The 14,435-nt window shown below is 39.9% G+C and overlaps 1 protein-coding gene across 1 annotated transcript in view; it reads left to right on the forward strand.

The window, feature by feature from the left end:
- Positions 1-14,435, forward strand: part of SPTLC2 (serine palmitoyltransferase long chain base subunit 2) — a 74,665-nt gene that overhangs the window by 22,224 nt on the left and 38,006 nt on the right. Inside the window, exons 4-9 of the mRNA XM_063332978.1 lie at positions 24-172; positions 506-630; positions 5,327-5,420; positions 8,048-8,153; positions 8,993-9,212; positions 11,050-11,176. Coding sequence (XP_063189048.1) covers positions 24-172; positions 506-630; positions 5,327-5,420; positions 8,048-8,153; positions 8,993-9,212; positions 11,050-11,176 — 821 coding nt within the window. The remainder of the gene's footprint in view (positions 1-23; positions 173-505; positions 631-5,326; positions 5,421-8,047; positions 8,154-8,992; positions 9,213-11,049; positions 11,177-14,435) is intronic.

Below are 14,435 nucleotides of genomic sequence, written 5' to 3' on the forward strand. Positions count from 1 at the left end.
CTTGTGGTGTTTTTAAAACACAGGTACACGGGGAGAGTGATAAAGGACATTATTAATATGGGTTCCTACAACTACCTTGGATTTGCACAGAAGGCTGGGACTTGTCAAGAAGCAGCAGCTAAAGTTTTGTCCCAGTATGGAGCTGGGGTGTGCAGCACTAGGCAGGAGATGGGTAAGTTTGAGCAAGATAGGATGTTCCCCGAATGTATGTTTCAAAGGCTGTAATCTCATTGCAGGTCTCAAACATTACCTGTTACAGCTTTTGAACCTTAGACTAATCAATAAAGAAGCTTTTACTTTAGTGAAGACAAATCGACTTGCTGGGTTTAGTTTACATGGCACAGCAGTTGGCTCACTTATGTTTTCTCATATTATTTTTTTCTTTCAGTGTTCCCTTGGGGGCCTTATATAAAGAGCAGCTTGCTTGGTAGAAATTCTTCTTGTAGAATATAGCAATAGTGAAAGCTTCTCCTCACTCCAAATTTCTCATTTGTTTTATGTGCAGGAAACTTGGACAAACATGAGGAGCTGGAAAAGCTAGTTGCCAGGTTCCTAGGTGTGGAATCTGCAATGGCATATGGAATGGGGTTTGCAACCAACTCTATGAACATTCCTGCTTTAGTTGGCAAGGTATGGCTTAAGTCACTGGCAAAAGCTCATCTAACACAGATTCTGGTGGTTGGGTTTTCTAAAAGCTACTCGTTTGGTTTTGGTTTTCGTCAGTGGCAACTCCTGCAGGTATTCTCTATGTAAAACTGTAGGTCACAGTACGTGTCTCTAACCTTGGCAAAAATCTTTTGGGGAAATGGCATCCATGGGACCAGTAGCAGTCTCGCCCTCTTTCTAGGAGAGAGCCTAGGATGTTAAGGCTTGCTTCCTCAGGCTACACAGCAGTGTATGAAATGGCTGATTGACAAGCCGATTGGCTGAAGGTATTTTGATGCTCTTGAGACACTAAGTGATTGTGTCAGTGAGACACAGATAAGCTGAACTGCATGTTGGTACACGCAGAATTTATTATCTTTGGGTGACAGCTGAAAAATCCTTCCTTTGAAGGAACGAAATCTTAGTAGAAAAACTATTTGCGAGAAACAAGGGCAAATGTAAAGACTGACGATGTCTACTATATGCCCCATAAAGCAGTACGCAATGCAGCCTGAGTGTCCTGCTTCTCAAACTATGTTTATTTTACTTATTGGAAAATGAAAAGGAAGAGCACTCTTTGTTTACATCAGCTGGTGCAAAATAGATATTCTCTTAGCTCCTGCTTAGAGTAAAATAGTGTAAGTACTGGAACTGTTTCCTCTTTTTTTGAAAATGATTCACTGTTAGCCTAATTCTACTAGCCTAATGGAATTCTTTGTCCCTGTGTAGTGAGTTATTTTCCCTTTATTCCGTTTGTGTTTTCCCACTTCCTGAGATCACTTTAAATTCTTCTACTTGTGATATCTACGGTGTATAAAATTGCTGCCTTGTTCTTCCCAGCAACTGTTCCTCCTGGTGAATCTGTTCTTGACTAGCTGTACTGTCTTCCTGTGTGTTGTTTTATTTGTAACAAAGAAGCAGCACTATCTACATAATGCCTCTCTTCTTTTGATCTGTTAAAGTTTTAAATATCGGACGTCTTCCCTAAGGAAAGATGGTTTTGAGTCTGATGCCAGAGAGAAGTTCAGTACTTCAAATCCCCTCTTCTTGGAGTCAAATACCTCTGCAGTGCTATGATTTTGAACAACATATGTTACTGATGGTGTATCTTTTACTTGCATTTTTCTGCTCTTTGTCATCCCACATCTCCCTGATTTTTTTGTCTTCAGCAGAAACGTGATTCACGATTTCTCTGAGACCTTTTGGATTTGGAACGCACATGGTCAGACATATATAAGTAGACTTCTGTCTGTTCCAAGTCAGTACAAATTGCCCATTACTGCAGAGTTACTCAATCTTCTTTGTGTGGATCCCACTGTATATTTTCAATAGCTTGTGAGAATACCCTTGAGACACCTTACTCAGCTCCTTAGTTTTCACATTTGAATTTTAATAGTTTTACAACCATTGAGGGAATCTGAACAGTAAATTCCAAGGCATGTCACATACCTGTTTTCATGTACATAACTTGCACATTTACTAAACAAACTCTCTTCATAAATGGATACAGCAGTCTGTACTATGTTAATGAGCATATTTAGTTTTTGTGCACTTTAGATAAAGTAGTAAGAAGCTTCTGCCTCGTAACACTAGAAGTGCCCTTATACTCAGGTGCTAATACTCCGAATAGAAAATGCTCTCTTCTGAAGAAAAGAGTTCTTGTCAAACAAACCATTTCACAGTTCAGAATGTTCACTAAATGCTTTTTTTGGCTGCCTGAAGTTGCTTCTCTCTGCACTTTTGATTTCTTCATTGTCTGCAAATAAGGACTCGCATAAATCCTGAATTCTGGCACCACCCAGTACACATTGGCTGTGTGTGCACAGCGTGTTTGGCAATGCTTTGACAGAGTCCTTAGTAAAGTTGGGAGATTCCCATGCTTAATTAAACTCTTGGGCTCTCTTTTTCCTTTTTTTTTTTTTTCTTTTTAACTTCTGTTTGTGTCTCTCTGCACGTTCTTACATTTTCAGGTGCAAAGCTTCTTGGAACACAAATTTTTGGAGGTTTGGCAAATATAATCAGTAATGGCATATGCATTTGGCCAGAAGGAGTCACTGATATGATTTGAAGCTAATCATTATTTACATCGTATCTGGGCACTTATATTGCAACGTAATTAACTTAAAACACAAACCACTGCAATGAAGTTACTCACGTATATGTAGTACTGGACCACCAGTTCTGGTTTTGTTTTGTGGAATCCTTAGGCACTTGGTTTATGTTGCTACTGAATCCTCTTTTAATAGCAACAAATATGACTTGACTATCCTGGGATCTGACTCTATCCCGTAATCTGATCAGCATTGGTCAGGAAAAGGAGTTCAAAAGCTTCATCAGCGTTACCTAGTTGATCTTTATTTACTATACCTTGTTAAGAGCAACTTCTACTAGTTGGTGTACACTGAAAGTTGTATTTCAGCACTGCTAAAGCATCACTAAAAACAGGTCTTTCTGTACCCGTCAGTTTTCAGCAGGAGAGACCCGCCGTTGACAGCCAAGTTGTTGGCTGCCTAGTACGGTCACTGCCAAGCATGCTGAGTCTAGACCACAGAAAATGTGAGATTTGAGGATTACATAGACAGAAGTTGTTAGACCATTTGAGGATAAGCTAGACTCTAAAACTTGCCAGTTTTGGACTAAGCGTCATTAATGTAGTTACTGTAGCTAGCTAATAACAGCATTCTGTACTGCTTTTAGTGCAGAGCTTTTCATCATAGCTCTGGGCTGACAGAGGCTAGATAATGGAGTTATGGTAACACTGCTTGAAGGATCTTTTTTTGGTTGTAAGAAAACAAATTAATTTCCATGTATAGTTAGTTTGTGAAATGAAGTGCTCAGGACTAAATTACGCCATTTATGTATGCAGCACTTTGTGGTAAAATGTGGCATTCGCTTCAGTTTCCATGTCTGCCTTGTAGGATGTGGTGGTAAGTCTAATCTTCACTGGCGTATGTTTTTCTTGATACCAGTAGTGTGATCTCCAGTTAGTGTTAGTCTTCTCCTGGATAAATGCAACTGAAGTCTTATCATTGTAGTAGCAGCACTCAGTTTTAGATATGATCATCAGTGAATGCTGTACTGTACCAGTGGCTTCTTTGATCCTTTGCCATCTCTCTAGTGGCAGACAATACTGGATTCTTTTTAAATTAATTTATTTTGTCTAATTGAATGTCCCCTTCTGTTACAGGGGCGTGAAAAGAGGTTGCTCATTGATTTGTTAAATCATCTTTCCCTACCAAAAGATTGTACTTGTTTTTAGGGAGAAGCTCCTTCAAGACTATTAATATTTTCTTCCTCTTCTTTTAATCTATCACTTTTCCTACTTCCTACCATTTAAGAAGGATACTAGTACTGGATTATTATGTTCAGGTTTTGACACAGTAGTGTTTCACAGTGATGCCCTCTGACGTAGTGTACATACTCCTTGTCTGGTGTAGTAGTTCCAAAGAGCAAATGTCAGTTGGAGATTTCCATGCTGTTTATGCCAGAGTCTCTGAGATATGCAGTGTGAATCCTTCTAACAGCAGTTTGAACATGTGACATTTAGTGCAGTTTCTGGGGAAAAACAGGCCTGAGCTTTTCCAGGGTGTAGAATATTTCGTGGTACATTGCAATTCTAGTGCAAGACTTCCTTTATAGTGGAGAAAATACTCTTGTCTGTGACACTTCCTTGTGTAGCTGTAGGCAATGCTTTTAACAACTCCTTCTAGTAACTCTCACTGCGGAGAAGAAATGTTCTTGACTCTTCCCTCCACCATGTTTAATAGAGAAACATAGAATGAGTGTGTGTTTAGTGTCAAATCTTCAGCATCTTTACATGCTTTCTGGATTTTTAACTGAAAGTCACTTCTAGAGTTGCAGCAGATTTGCACAGTGATTGGGAGTCGGCCAAGGTTATTTAGAAATACTGCTCTCGCAAACTAATCCCCCAATATGCATTCCTGTAGTCCACAGTGATAACACTGTGGCTGAATGTTCAGCATATCAGCTATTGACCTGTAATCATTGCTGCTCTCAAAACAGATGTTATCCTGTTTTGGTATTTGTCCAAGGGTATATCTTCCCTTTTTTCAAAAAGCAAACAAATTCAATGTAATGTTTAATGACTTCTCAAGTTCACTCTGCAGTTTTGTTTTCCACTTCCCGTCTCTTGTATGTTACCTCCATCTACAAAGTACTTAATAGTGTTTCATTAAAGAAAATTAGTCCCTTTGGTACCACTGAGCACACATGGGTTTAATCAGTGGTTACCTCCTAATGTAAGAAATAGTGCAACTTTGTGATAAGGTCTTTAATCTCGGGCTTTGGTGGCCTGTTTCCTAGCACTACTGTAGACTTGCTGAGTGAACTGCGACAAGCTGCTCTGCTCTGTTTTACCTGGCTGCACAGGAGGATGAGGACTAATCATCAATACGAGATATTGAGACAGATTCAGCTGCAGGACTTCTGGGAAAAGTGAAACCTACGTGGTTCTTTCAGTTAACAGCAGTTGTGTATTTTTATTTGCCATACTGAGGCTGCAAGTTGTTTGTTAGCAAGCATTGCCTGGACTAGCTGCATTTATGTTGGAAATACATATTTATTTATTTATTCTTAAATGATTTCTGAACTGAAAGGTGTTATATGCTTGGCTGCGAAACGTAACCTTTTCGATATCTTCCTCTTTCCCCTTCTAATTCAGGGCTGTCTGATTTTGAGTGATGAACTGAATCATGCATCGCTAGTGCTTGGAGCAAGACTGTCAGGAGCAACTATTCGAATTTTTAAGCACAACAGTAAGTATCAGATGGTGGACTCTGCCTTTCTGCAGATGCTATAGGTCAGATACAATCTCTTATATCTTCTAATAGTTGGAAATCCAATTTCATGGAAAGAAATCAATTGCTGGTTGCCTGAAAGGTCAGAAGACTGCTGCTACTGAGAATGTAATCATCCTGAATTGGATATTTTTTGATATGTTCAGTCTCAACTGATAACATTTTTATCCTGAAGCTGTTCTGGCTTACATCTTCTGCATCTGAAGAGGACGTGCTGCCCTTTGGCAAGTCTAGGGGCATGAGTGTTTTAACATGGCTTCTTGTTACTTGGATAGCTCAGCAGAGTTAGACTATTCTAACAGTCCGTGTCGCATAGTAACGCAGTCTTGTAGTGGTCTAGGTTACAATTTGGAGGGTAAGAAAGTTTAATGTTAGGACCAGATGCTGACATGATCTTACAGTAACAAAAGCTTATGAATGCCGATGTCCTAGCTAAACTAGACAGCTGTGCATTGGTACAATGTAGTACAAAAGGAATTTTGGGGATGGGAAGCATAGTTTAATTTTACTGAGTTACTTGCTTTAAGTATTTGTTTCACTTTGCTAGTTTGAGCTTCCTCCAAAGGAGGTATTTAGAACCTATATTTAGAGGTATTTTCAGATTAAGACTCTGAAGGGTTTCCTTCTCTTATTCTCAGTGAAAGAGGTACCTGGTTGTCCTTGATCAGTGAAGCCACTATCTTCATTCTTCAGCCACTCCTAATACTCTTTATAGTATCAGTCTGAGATCACGATGACTCTTTTGCTCTCTTTGAAGTGTGCGGTGGTGGCAGCAAAGCTTGGGTGGCTGCAATTATTTTCCTTTTTTTGTCCTACTTAATAGTGGATCCTCTGCTGTGCTTATTGTTTCTTTTGTGTTCTCTCTTGTTCTCATAATTTTCATTACAGAAGTATAGAGCGTACTGTAACAACATTAGTGATATCTTTTTTTGTTGGGTTTTTTTTCCATAAATCTTAATTGCTGGGCAAGATCACAAAAGTTTTGCATTCAACTTTTGCATTTATATAGACATAACTTCTGGACATTGCATCCAGTTACAGAATTTCAGAGAGGACTGGTGACAAACATAGTTCTGGGTATGAGGAGAAGGACTTAAAAGCTCTGGTGTGATGAGGAAGAGTAGATGATCTGTGGGTATGGGGTACAAACTAGCAATGGTGAGATTGGGGGATATTCTAGAAACCTTATAGTTGGTGGGGATCTGTGAAAGAGAATGGAGTGGCAGATTAGAATCAGAAGGCAAAATGTAAGCAATGATCTTGGCCTGTCAAGATGATGATCAACTCAGTTATGTACGTGTTCTCAGTCCAGCTCTTGTTATACCCTATGCTGCCTCAGTTAACTTCATTTTCCTAGACTTCATTAATGGCTTTGTTCATATTCTTTTTAGAAATAAGGGGGGGGGAAGGAAAATCCCTCTTAAAATCCTTGTTCAATGTTTTCATTTTTTTTTTTACCTAATTCTGCAGTTTGTCCTTTTTATTAAGGTCAGACCTAGTTCCCAGTCTTTCCCTCTTTCTTGAGAGATCAGAGCAGGAGTTTATATTCCATTGTTCTCCCTGACCGCATTAAACTTTCCTTTCTTCCTTGAAAGATTCGTTAGAGGCAGGGACTCAACTGCTGATGTCATCTTTGTCTTTTTCTAAACATTAGCTATCTTCTAACAGTCTATTAACTGACCTATTTTGCTGCATAATTTCTAGTCTGGTTCTAGTTCACAAGCTCCTCTCACAGCTACAACTGTCCTAGTCTCTACCAATCCTCTTTTCATGATTGCTCGTGCTCTTTTTCATGCCCTAGTGTTTATATCTGTCTCTTGCTCAGCACTTTAGCTTTTATGATTTGACTACTCCCATCTCCAATCCCTTCCTCAGGTTTTTTTTTCAGGACTGATTTCATGTGTATTTATTTGCTCACATTAGTCAGGTCTCCTAGGATCATGTCAAATGCTCGTAGCCAAAGCTAGTAAGGTTTCAGAATACATTACTACTAACACTTCATCTGTCTAGTTTCTGGTATGCTGAGCACTGTCCTTTTTCCTATACTGGTGATTCTTTTTTTCTTCCTTTTCTGTTTTTGGTTTAGTAGCTTCCTGTTCCACATCTCCAGTCCCTTCAATTTAAAACACAGTAATAAAAAAGTACACTTGTTCCCCTTCTTGTCCTGCACTCTGGTCTATCTTCTACTTACCTTTCGTTGATTATTCTTGAGCTTGCTGCTGCTGTTTTTTAGTTATTTCTATCCACAAGGACACACTTACTACCTAACTTGCTTTCTCTTTTCCTCACGATGAGATACCTTCCTCCTTTTTTTTTTTTTCCTTCCTTATTTGCTATGTGTGCCTAATGCTCTAACTTGTGCTTTTAGCTTAGGATGGTGAAATTCTTCCTCAAACAGTCACTCATTCCCTTTAGTCTCATCTGTGGGCCCACAGCTAAATGAAGCCCATGCTTATGGACTTATGTATGGTCTGTCTTCCACACAGGAGCAATTTGTGCATTTCTGGAGTATTGCTGTCTTTAGTCATGTCAAAGCTCAAGCTAGTAGCTGTTTTGGTACCATTTAACAGTAATTTCTGGTGCAGATATGCAAAGCCTGGAGAAGCTGCTCAAAGATGCTATTGTGCATGGGCAACCTCGTACACGGAGGCCCTGGAAAAAAATTCTTATCTTGGTGGAAGGAATATACAGGTACAAACTATTCTTTGTATTCCTAAGACCCTCCACATGAGATCTAGCTGCTTAGTTATTTGGGTTCCTTTGCCAAATCAAACTATGAATATTGTGACTTCATAGTTATTTCATTTATCTCATCTGCGAATTAAATTGAGCTGTGTATGTCTCGCATCCTGGACTTTCTGTTGCTAGTACTGTAGCTCCACCCGGTGTTATCACAGTGCTTCCCACATCCTGATTAGACTGTAGAAATTAATTAATCTAAACTGATTTTTTACATCGGAGCTGAGGTCTTAAATTGCTTGTCCATTCCATTCTTTCTGTGCTCACTAGATGATGCTAGTGTGATAGAATCGCACAAATTGGATGTTTTTGCTGAGAGTGAATAGGAGCACGTAGTAGGCTTAGCTGTGTTAAGCGTTTAAATCCTAGTGACTTTCAGCACAAAATGGGATGTTTCGGAGTGCTACTAATGAGTGCCTAGTCAGTTCTTAAACTTTAAAACAACAGGTAAGTAGGTGTCAGATCAGAATACTGACACTAGGGTGGAAGTAAAAATGAGATAATTCATTTATAAAATCGTCACTGAACACATTCCGTTGCCTTAATTTACCTTTGCTGCTACTATTTAGCCTGTATGTCAGCATCCCAGAGATGTTAAACAGGTAGAAAGTAGAGATCTGGGCCCCAGTTGCAAGGGGGAGTTATTTCTCTGCAGAAACACAATGTGTCTAGCAATTTTTATGTTCTTATAATTACTGAGAGAGTGAAGAAAAGAAACTTAGTGACTTTAGGCTCTATAAGGAGGCCCCGACCATTAAATCAACTTACACTGAATTTCTGTTTCTCAACAGTATGGAGGGATCCATAGTCCGTTTGCCTGAAGTGATTGCCCTTAAGAAGAAGTACAAATCCTATCTATACCTTGATGAGGCTCATAGTATAGGTGCCCTGGGTCCCACTGGCCGGGGTGTAGTGGAGTATTTTGGCCTCAATCCTGAAGATGTGGATGTTATGATGGGAACATTCACCAAGAGCTTTGGAGCTGCTGGAGGATACATTGGGGGCAAGAAGGTAAAAAGCTGGGAATCTCATGGCTGTTTCAGGCTGGTGGTGGTATCCTTCATTAAGCATTTCAAAGCTGATCTATTGCTCGAGTACCTTGATTGTCCATTTGTTTCATAATTTTACGTACTGTCTACTACAGTGGAAGTCTGTGCAATGCAAAAGAACCTAGTCTTGTGAAATACCTCATCATTTTATAGTTTTCACACGGTCAGCAGTGATCTCAGCTTGCAGAATGTATGGTAGTGGTGTAATATCGTTTTAGGAAGTGCTAGGAGCCAGGAAGCAGGGATTTCTTAATGTTACTTTTAATGAGACTTGTAGGAAAAATGCCAAAAGCTGAAGTTTTTCACCCTGGTTGGAGGAAAATCCCCTTCTTACATTGGTCTGGTAGAGTTGATTCCCTTGGGACTCAAACAGTTTGCTTTCTAAAAAGACGCTTTTTTCTTTTTTTTTTTTTGGGTGGGGGTTGGGGGGTGGGGGTTGGCTACTGACCGTCTTCTATTGGAAAGTACTGCTAGAATGTGTTGCCCTTGCCAGACCCCTCCTTTTGGGAGGGATGGTGTAGGCAATTGCATGTGTCCCCTTTCTCATATCCTCAAACATATCTGACAGATCAGGCTTCTAAGCTTAATTTGAGAGTAAAATTCTACCATTTTCCTCCCAGGACAGTAATTCTTTAGATACTAGTAGTGACGATTACTCGAGCTTATCCATGCAGAGGTGGGTTTGTGGATGTTCCTCTTTAGGAGTTTACTACGCTTGACCTAAAATTACTCAGACATCTTCCCCAGAAGAAAAGCACCATATTAATCTTTTTCCAAAAGTAGTGAGTCAGTGGGATTAACTCCCTTGGCATCAGTAAAGCAGCTAAGAGTCCTTCGCAACTGTGTTTTACATACTGTTTGAGGGATTGCTTCAGAGGTAAAAGGCCTTAAATCTTCTTACCTAGTTTATTTCAAAGTCCCTTTACAACTTCCTTTCATTTAACTCTGACTCCAGGCAGACACCAACATAACATTGAGCATTTCCACTATTTCTATGATATGTTCCTGGCTTGTGCTATTTACAGGGCCATCATTATTAATTTTATGGTAGCAGAAGACAGAATCTGTCCTGGCATTCGTGCTGATCGTTATACTATTTTGCTGGAGTGGTCTGGGTGTTTTGGAGTGGTTTTGTTACAGTTAACAACAAACAGCCTAGGTCTATGGTGTGTCTGTCCTTTGTTCGTGTATGACCTGCTTTTGCCCTCTAACAAATGTAGCAGGTGTATTTATCTGGGAAATGCAGGAGGGGTAGGCTGAGGTTCTTGCACTCTTAAATTACACCTGCTGCTTTATTTATATTGTGCTGATAAATGGGAGAAAATATTTTATGAACTATTTCCCTGTTTGGTGACTTTTGTGGGGAAACAATTATATTGAGCATGATAAGTAAGCACCTATGGTTCCTGCTCCCCACTATTTCATTTGTTTTATACTCCTACTGTTATAATAAACACTCTTGAAACATGGCCTGTGCACAGCTTGTGTAATGCAAATGCGTTGTTGCAATCCAGTGCTGATGGTGTTAGCTAAACAAGTCTGTCATAGGCATTTGTCTCTGATCAACACATGTTCTTGCCCTGTGACATAATTATGGGTTGTCATGTCCCCGCTGTTCGCTCTTCAACTGCTTATTACTTGTACTGTAAAATCAATCCTTGAGCTACCTGTTCTCTTCCATGATGTTCTGAAAGAGGTTTCTTGTGGTGGCCAGTTTTACTCTGAAATTAAGACAATACAATAAAGCATTTTTCCAAATGCTGGGAATGCCATGTCTGATGCCTCTTGTGTTTTGCTAGGAACTGATTGATTACCTCAGGACATACTCTCACAGTGCTGTGTATGCAACATCACTGTCACCTCCTGTTGTGGAGCAAATCATCACCTCCATGAAGTGCATTATGGGTGAAGATGGTACAACTGTTGGTGAGTATTTCTAACAGTAAGCATGTGGAAGGGGGAAGCCAAAGAGAGCCTCTTTGTCACTGACAGATAGCTCGTTCAGTGGACACATCCATAGTTACCTGTTCGTTCATGTAGACTTGAAATTTCTGGAGCAATAAACCAATTTACTATCCTACTTGGCCGATCAGCCTAATAACAGTATAAGCAATTTCCAGCTAGAGGTAAGTCATCTTAGTCTTATCTAAGAGATAGTATTGTATTGTCTTGTATTGATTTTTTTTTTTGTTTTGTGAGTAGCTTTTCTAGCTGCCTCCTTTCTCTTCCCCATTGTCTGTCCTTTGTAATTTGCCGACTTTTTAGATTGTTTTCAGAGCATTTTGCTGTGTATTTTTTACAGTCTTGTCAGTCTTGTGAACTGGTTACTGCAGGGGCAATGCTTTTGATTTTCATCTCTAGTAAATTTGATGTTTGCACCTCAGTTAAATATGTGAATGTTTCTGAAATCCCTTTTTACTTGGGGAGCTAGAGGCAGTTTTCAAGATCAGTAGACTTAACGCACCAGGAGAAGAAATTCAGCATATTTGTCTTTATTGTCTTAGTTTTCCTTTTTCATTATGAAAGTAAGAAAGGGGAAATCTGTATTAGTCTCGATGTGTTCAAAGTCAAAAATACAAATTCTTGTGTCTCATTTGCTTAGCAGGTAGCATCTTCCTTTGGTTACAGCATGAATTAAATAGCTTGCACTTGTGATGGGTAAGCTGCCTTGAAACTGAAACGGTACAGCACTTTGCATGTAGGATACTTTTCCCTCTTCACAGCTAATTAAAAAAATTGTGAGCAGCTCACACCGGATGACAGTGTAATTTGAGGATCTGTCAGTGGCGTTCAGTTCAGAGGCTCTTAGAATTCAAACTGCAGAATATGTTCAGTTACGGGAGTTTCAGGCCTCTGGCCACGAGGTGGTGGTGTATACTGAAGAACTGTATTTGCTCTAGAACATGGCTCATCTGACCGACTAACCTGACAGTTAACTCCAACAGTGAAAAAGCTCGCTGCAGAAATTACTTCAGAATTTTTCTCTTATAACAGGTTTCATTCAGCTTGTTTACGTTATCTGAGAACAGAGTTAGTGCCAGCAATTGGTTTTGGTGGTTGCTTAATAGAGAGGTCACCACTGAGGCAAGTACAGCCAGGCAGCAGCCTGTATCTGCGCTAGCACTGGCTGCTTCCGCGTGGTCCATGTGAGATACCTGTACTAGCCAAGAGTCGTCCCCAGTGCTGCTCTCAGGAACAGATACTAACCAAGATTCAAACTACACAAAAAGCTGTGCAAAAGGGCCGGGTCTTGCCATCGTCTTAAAAGTGACTGAGCTCTTTCTTAGCTGATGGTTTGCCAACAGTCTGTGGTCTGCTCAGGCGCTGCTTGTTTTGGGTTTCTTCCAGTATCTGTTTTGCTTAATGAAGTGGGAAGCAAGGAATGTGTAACTGATTTCTGTTTGCAGTATTCAAGCTAAGGCATTTTTGCCCCTTTCTGAGGCTACAGTGCGATATTTGTTCAAGCCAGGAGAATGGACGCAACTTCCACTCCAGGCTGTTCTCCTGCCATTATGCCAGCAACATCCCTCAGAGCTGAAAGGTGAACCAAATCAGGAACCAATTTGGCAAAAAAAAAAATCTTAAAGTCAAAAGGCTGCTTCTTGTTGTTGTGTTGCTTAAAACTCATGTCAGGCTACATCCTGCTAATTTGGTGCTAAGGAGTACCAGAATTCCTAGCTGCTCTTTCTATTGAGAAAATAAGTGATTTTGCTGTTTGAAAGCTGTGTCATTTCAAAGAAGCCTCTGTACATTTGATTTCTATACAAACTGTAGTGCTTTTCGGAAGTGCTAGATATAACAGCAGGATAGCCAAAGTCCTCTCTGCTCGCGCTCAGATTTCTCAGCTACAGGTCTTGTGAAACTGTTACTGGCTTTCTAAGCATCTAAGTTAGCCTTCAGCTAGGATAAGCACCTCATAGGAGGATCCCTGCACGAAAGTGCTTCTCAGTTCATTTTCTGCGCAGTCCTGTTTCCCAGTCATGCATTTTTTAATTGCCTTAAGGCTTTAGAGATAGTATTACTTTGTAGGCATTTTCTGTGGATGAAGTTGGCAAACGTTCAATTGGATGAACTGAGCAGCTGCTTAGTGATAGCATGACAAAGTTGGTTTTGTTTTTGTTAGTTTTTTTTTTTTTCCCCTTGTTTAAGGGATTTGGCTGAAAAACTTCCCTTTGGAGTCTGTGAAATTATGGGTGGGGCTCTGGAGGACCACAGCCTGCAGTTGGTTTGACCAAGAGTAAATGTGGTGTAGAGTGGTGCTGGTAAGAGTTGTTAACTGTGGAAGACAAGTAGAGAAACAGTGTTAAGCTGCGTATTTCAAAAATTCCACTGCTTTTAAATTAATCAAGCTGAACTAATGGATGAAGGAAAACTTGGGATAGGGGAATGGTTTTACAAGGGTACAGGAGCTGGAGCTGGAATCAGAACAGTAGCCAGCTAGCTCCCAACACCATTTTTTTGGGCCACTGCTAAATCTTTTAATGGCTCCAAGAATGCTTTCTTGAAAAGAGGCTTTGCGGCCTCTTTGTCTGCCTGCTTCGGTTCACCACACACTATTGGTAAAAGCTGCTGTCCTCCGTGACATCAAACCTTTGTGGAAATTATGATGTCGGATTGAGATGGTCTGTAGCTGAGGAATAAGTAGTAGGACGCAATTACTTTTTGAGGATGAAAGGGTTTTTTTGTGTATTATTTTGCAAGAATAAGTTAATTCTCTCCTCTTAAGCTTCAGGTTATTTCTAAATCTAATGAAACATCTGGAAGCTCTAAACTTACAATATAAGGCGTTGTAGTTACTAAAACTTTACATAAGTAAAAAAAGTAAATCTCTCCTTTCAGATCTTTCCAGCAAGCTGCCAGTGACTAAATAGGATATTAGTAGGAGGCAGCACAGACAAAATACAGATGCTATGAAAAGCTGAATGGCTGCTTATGGAGAGCATAAGATGGTTGGCAATGCAAATATGCTGCCTGAATTGGGACAGTAGTTTCTTGTGTCTTGATTTCTGTTGAAACTAATCTGTTAATTCTCTGTACTGTTGATGCATGTAAGTGACTAGCAAGCTTCAATCTTTCTGAAAACAGGGGAATATAATTATACATGAATATAAGTGTATTACTTGCTCCTTCATCCCGACTGCAAAACACACTCCAACAGCCAAAGCAGAGCCTTGTTATGGGTTCT

The sequence above is a fragment of the Chroicocephalus ridibundus genome, chromosome 4 (assembly GCF_963924245.1).
Source record: "Chroicocephalus ridibundus chromosome 4, bChrRid1.1, whole genome shotgun sequence".
Taxonomy (NCBI): Eukaryota; Metazoa; Chordata; class Aves; order Charadriiformes; family Laridae; genus Chroicocephalus; species Chroicocephalus ridibundus.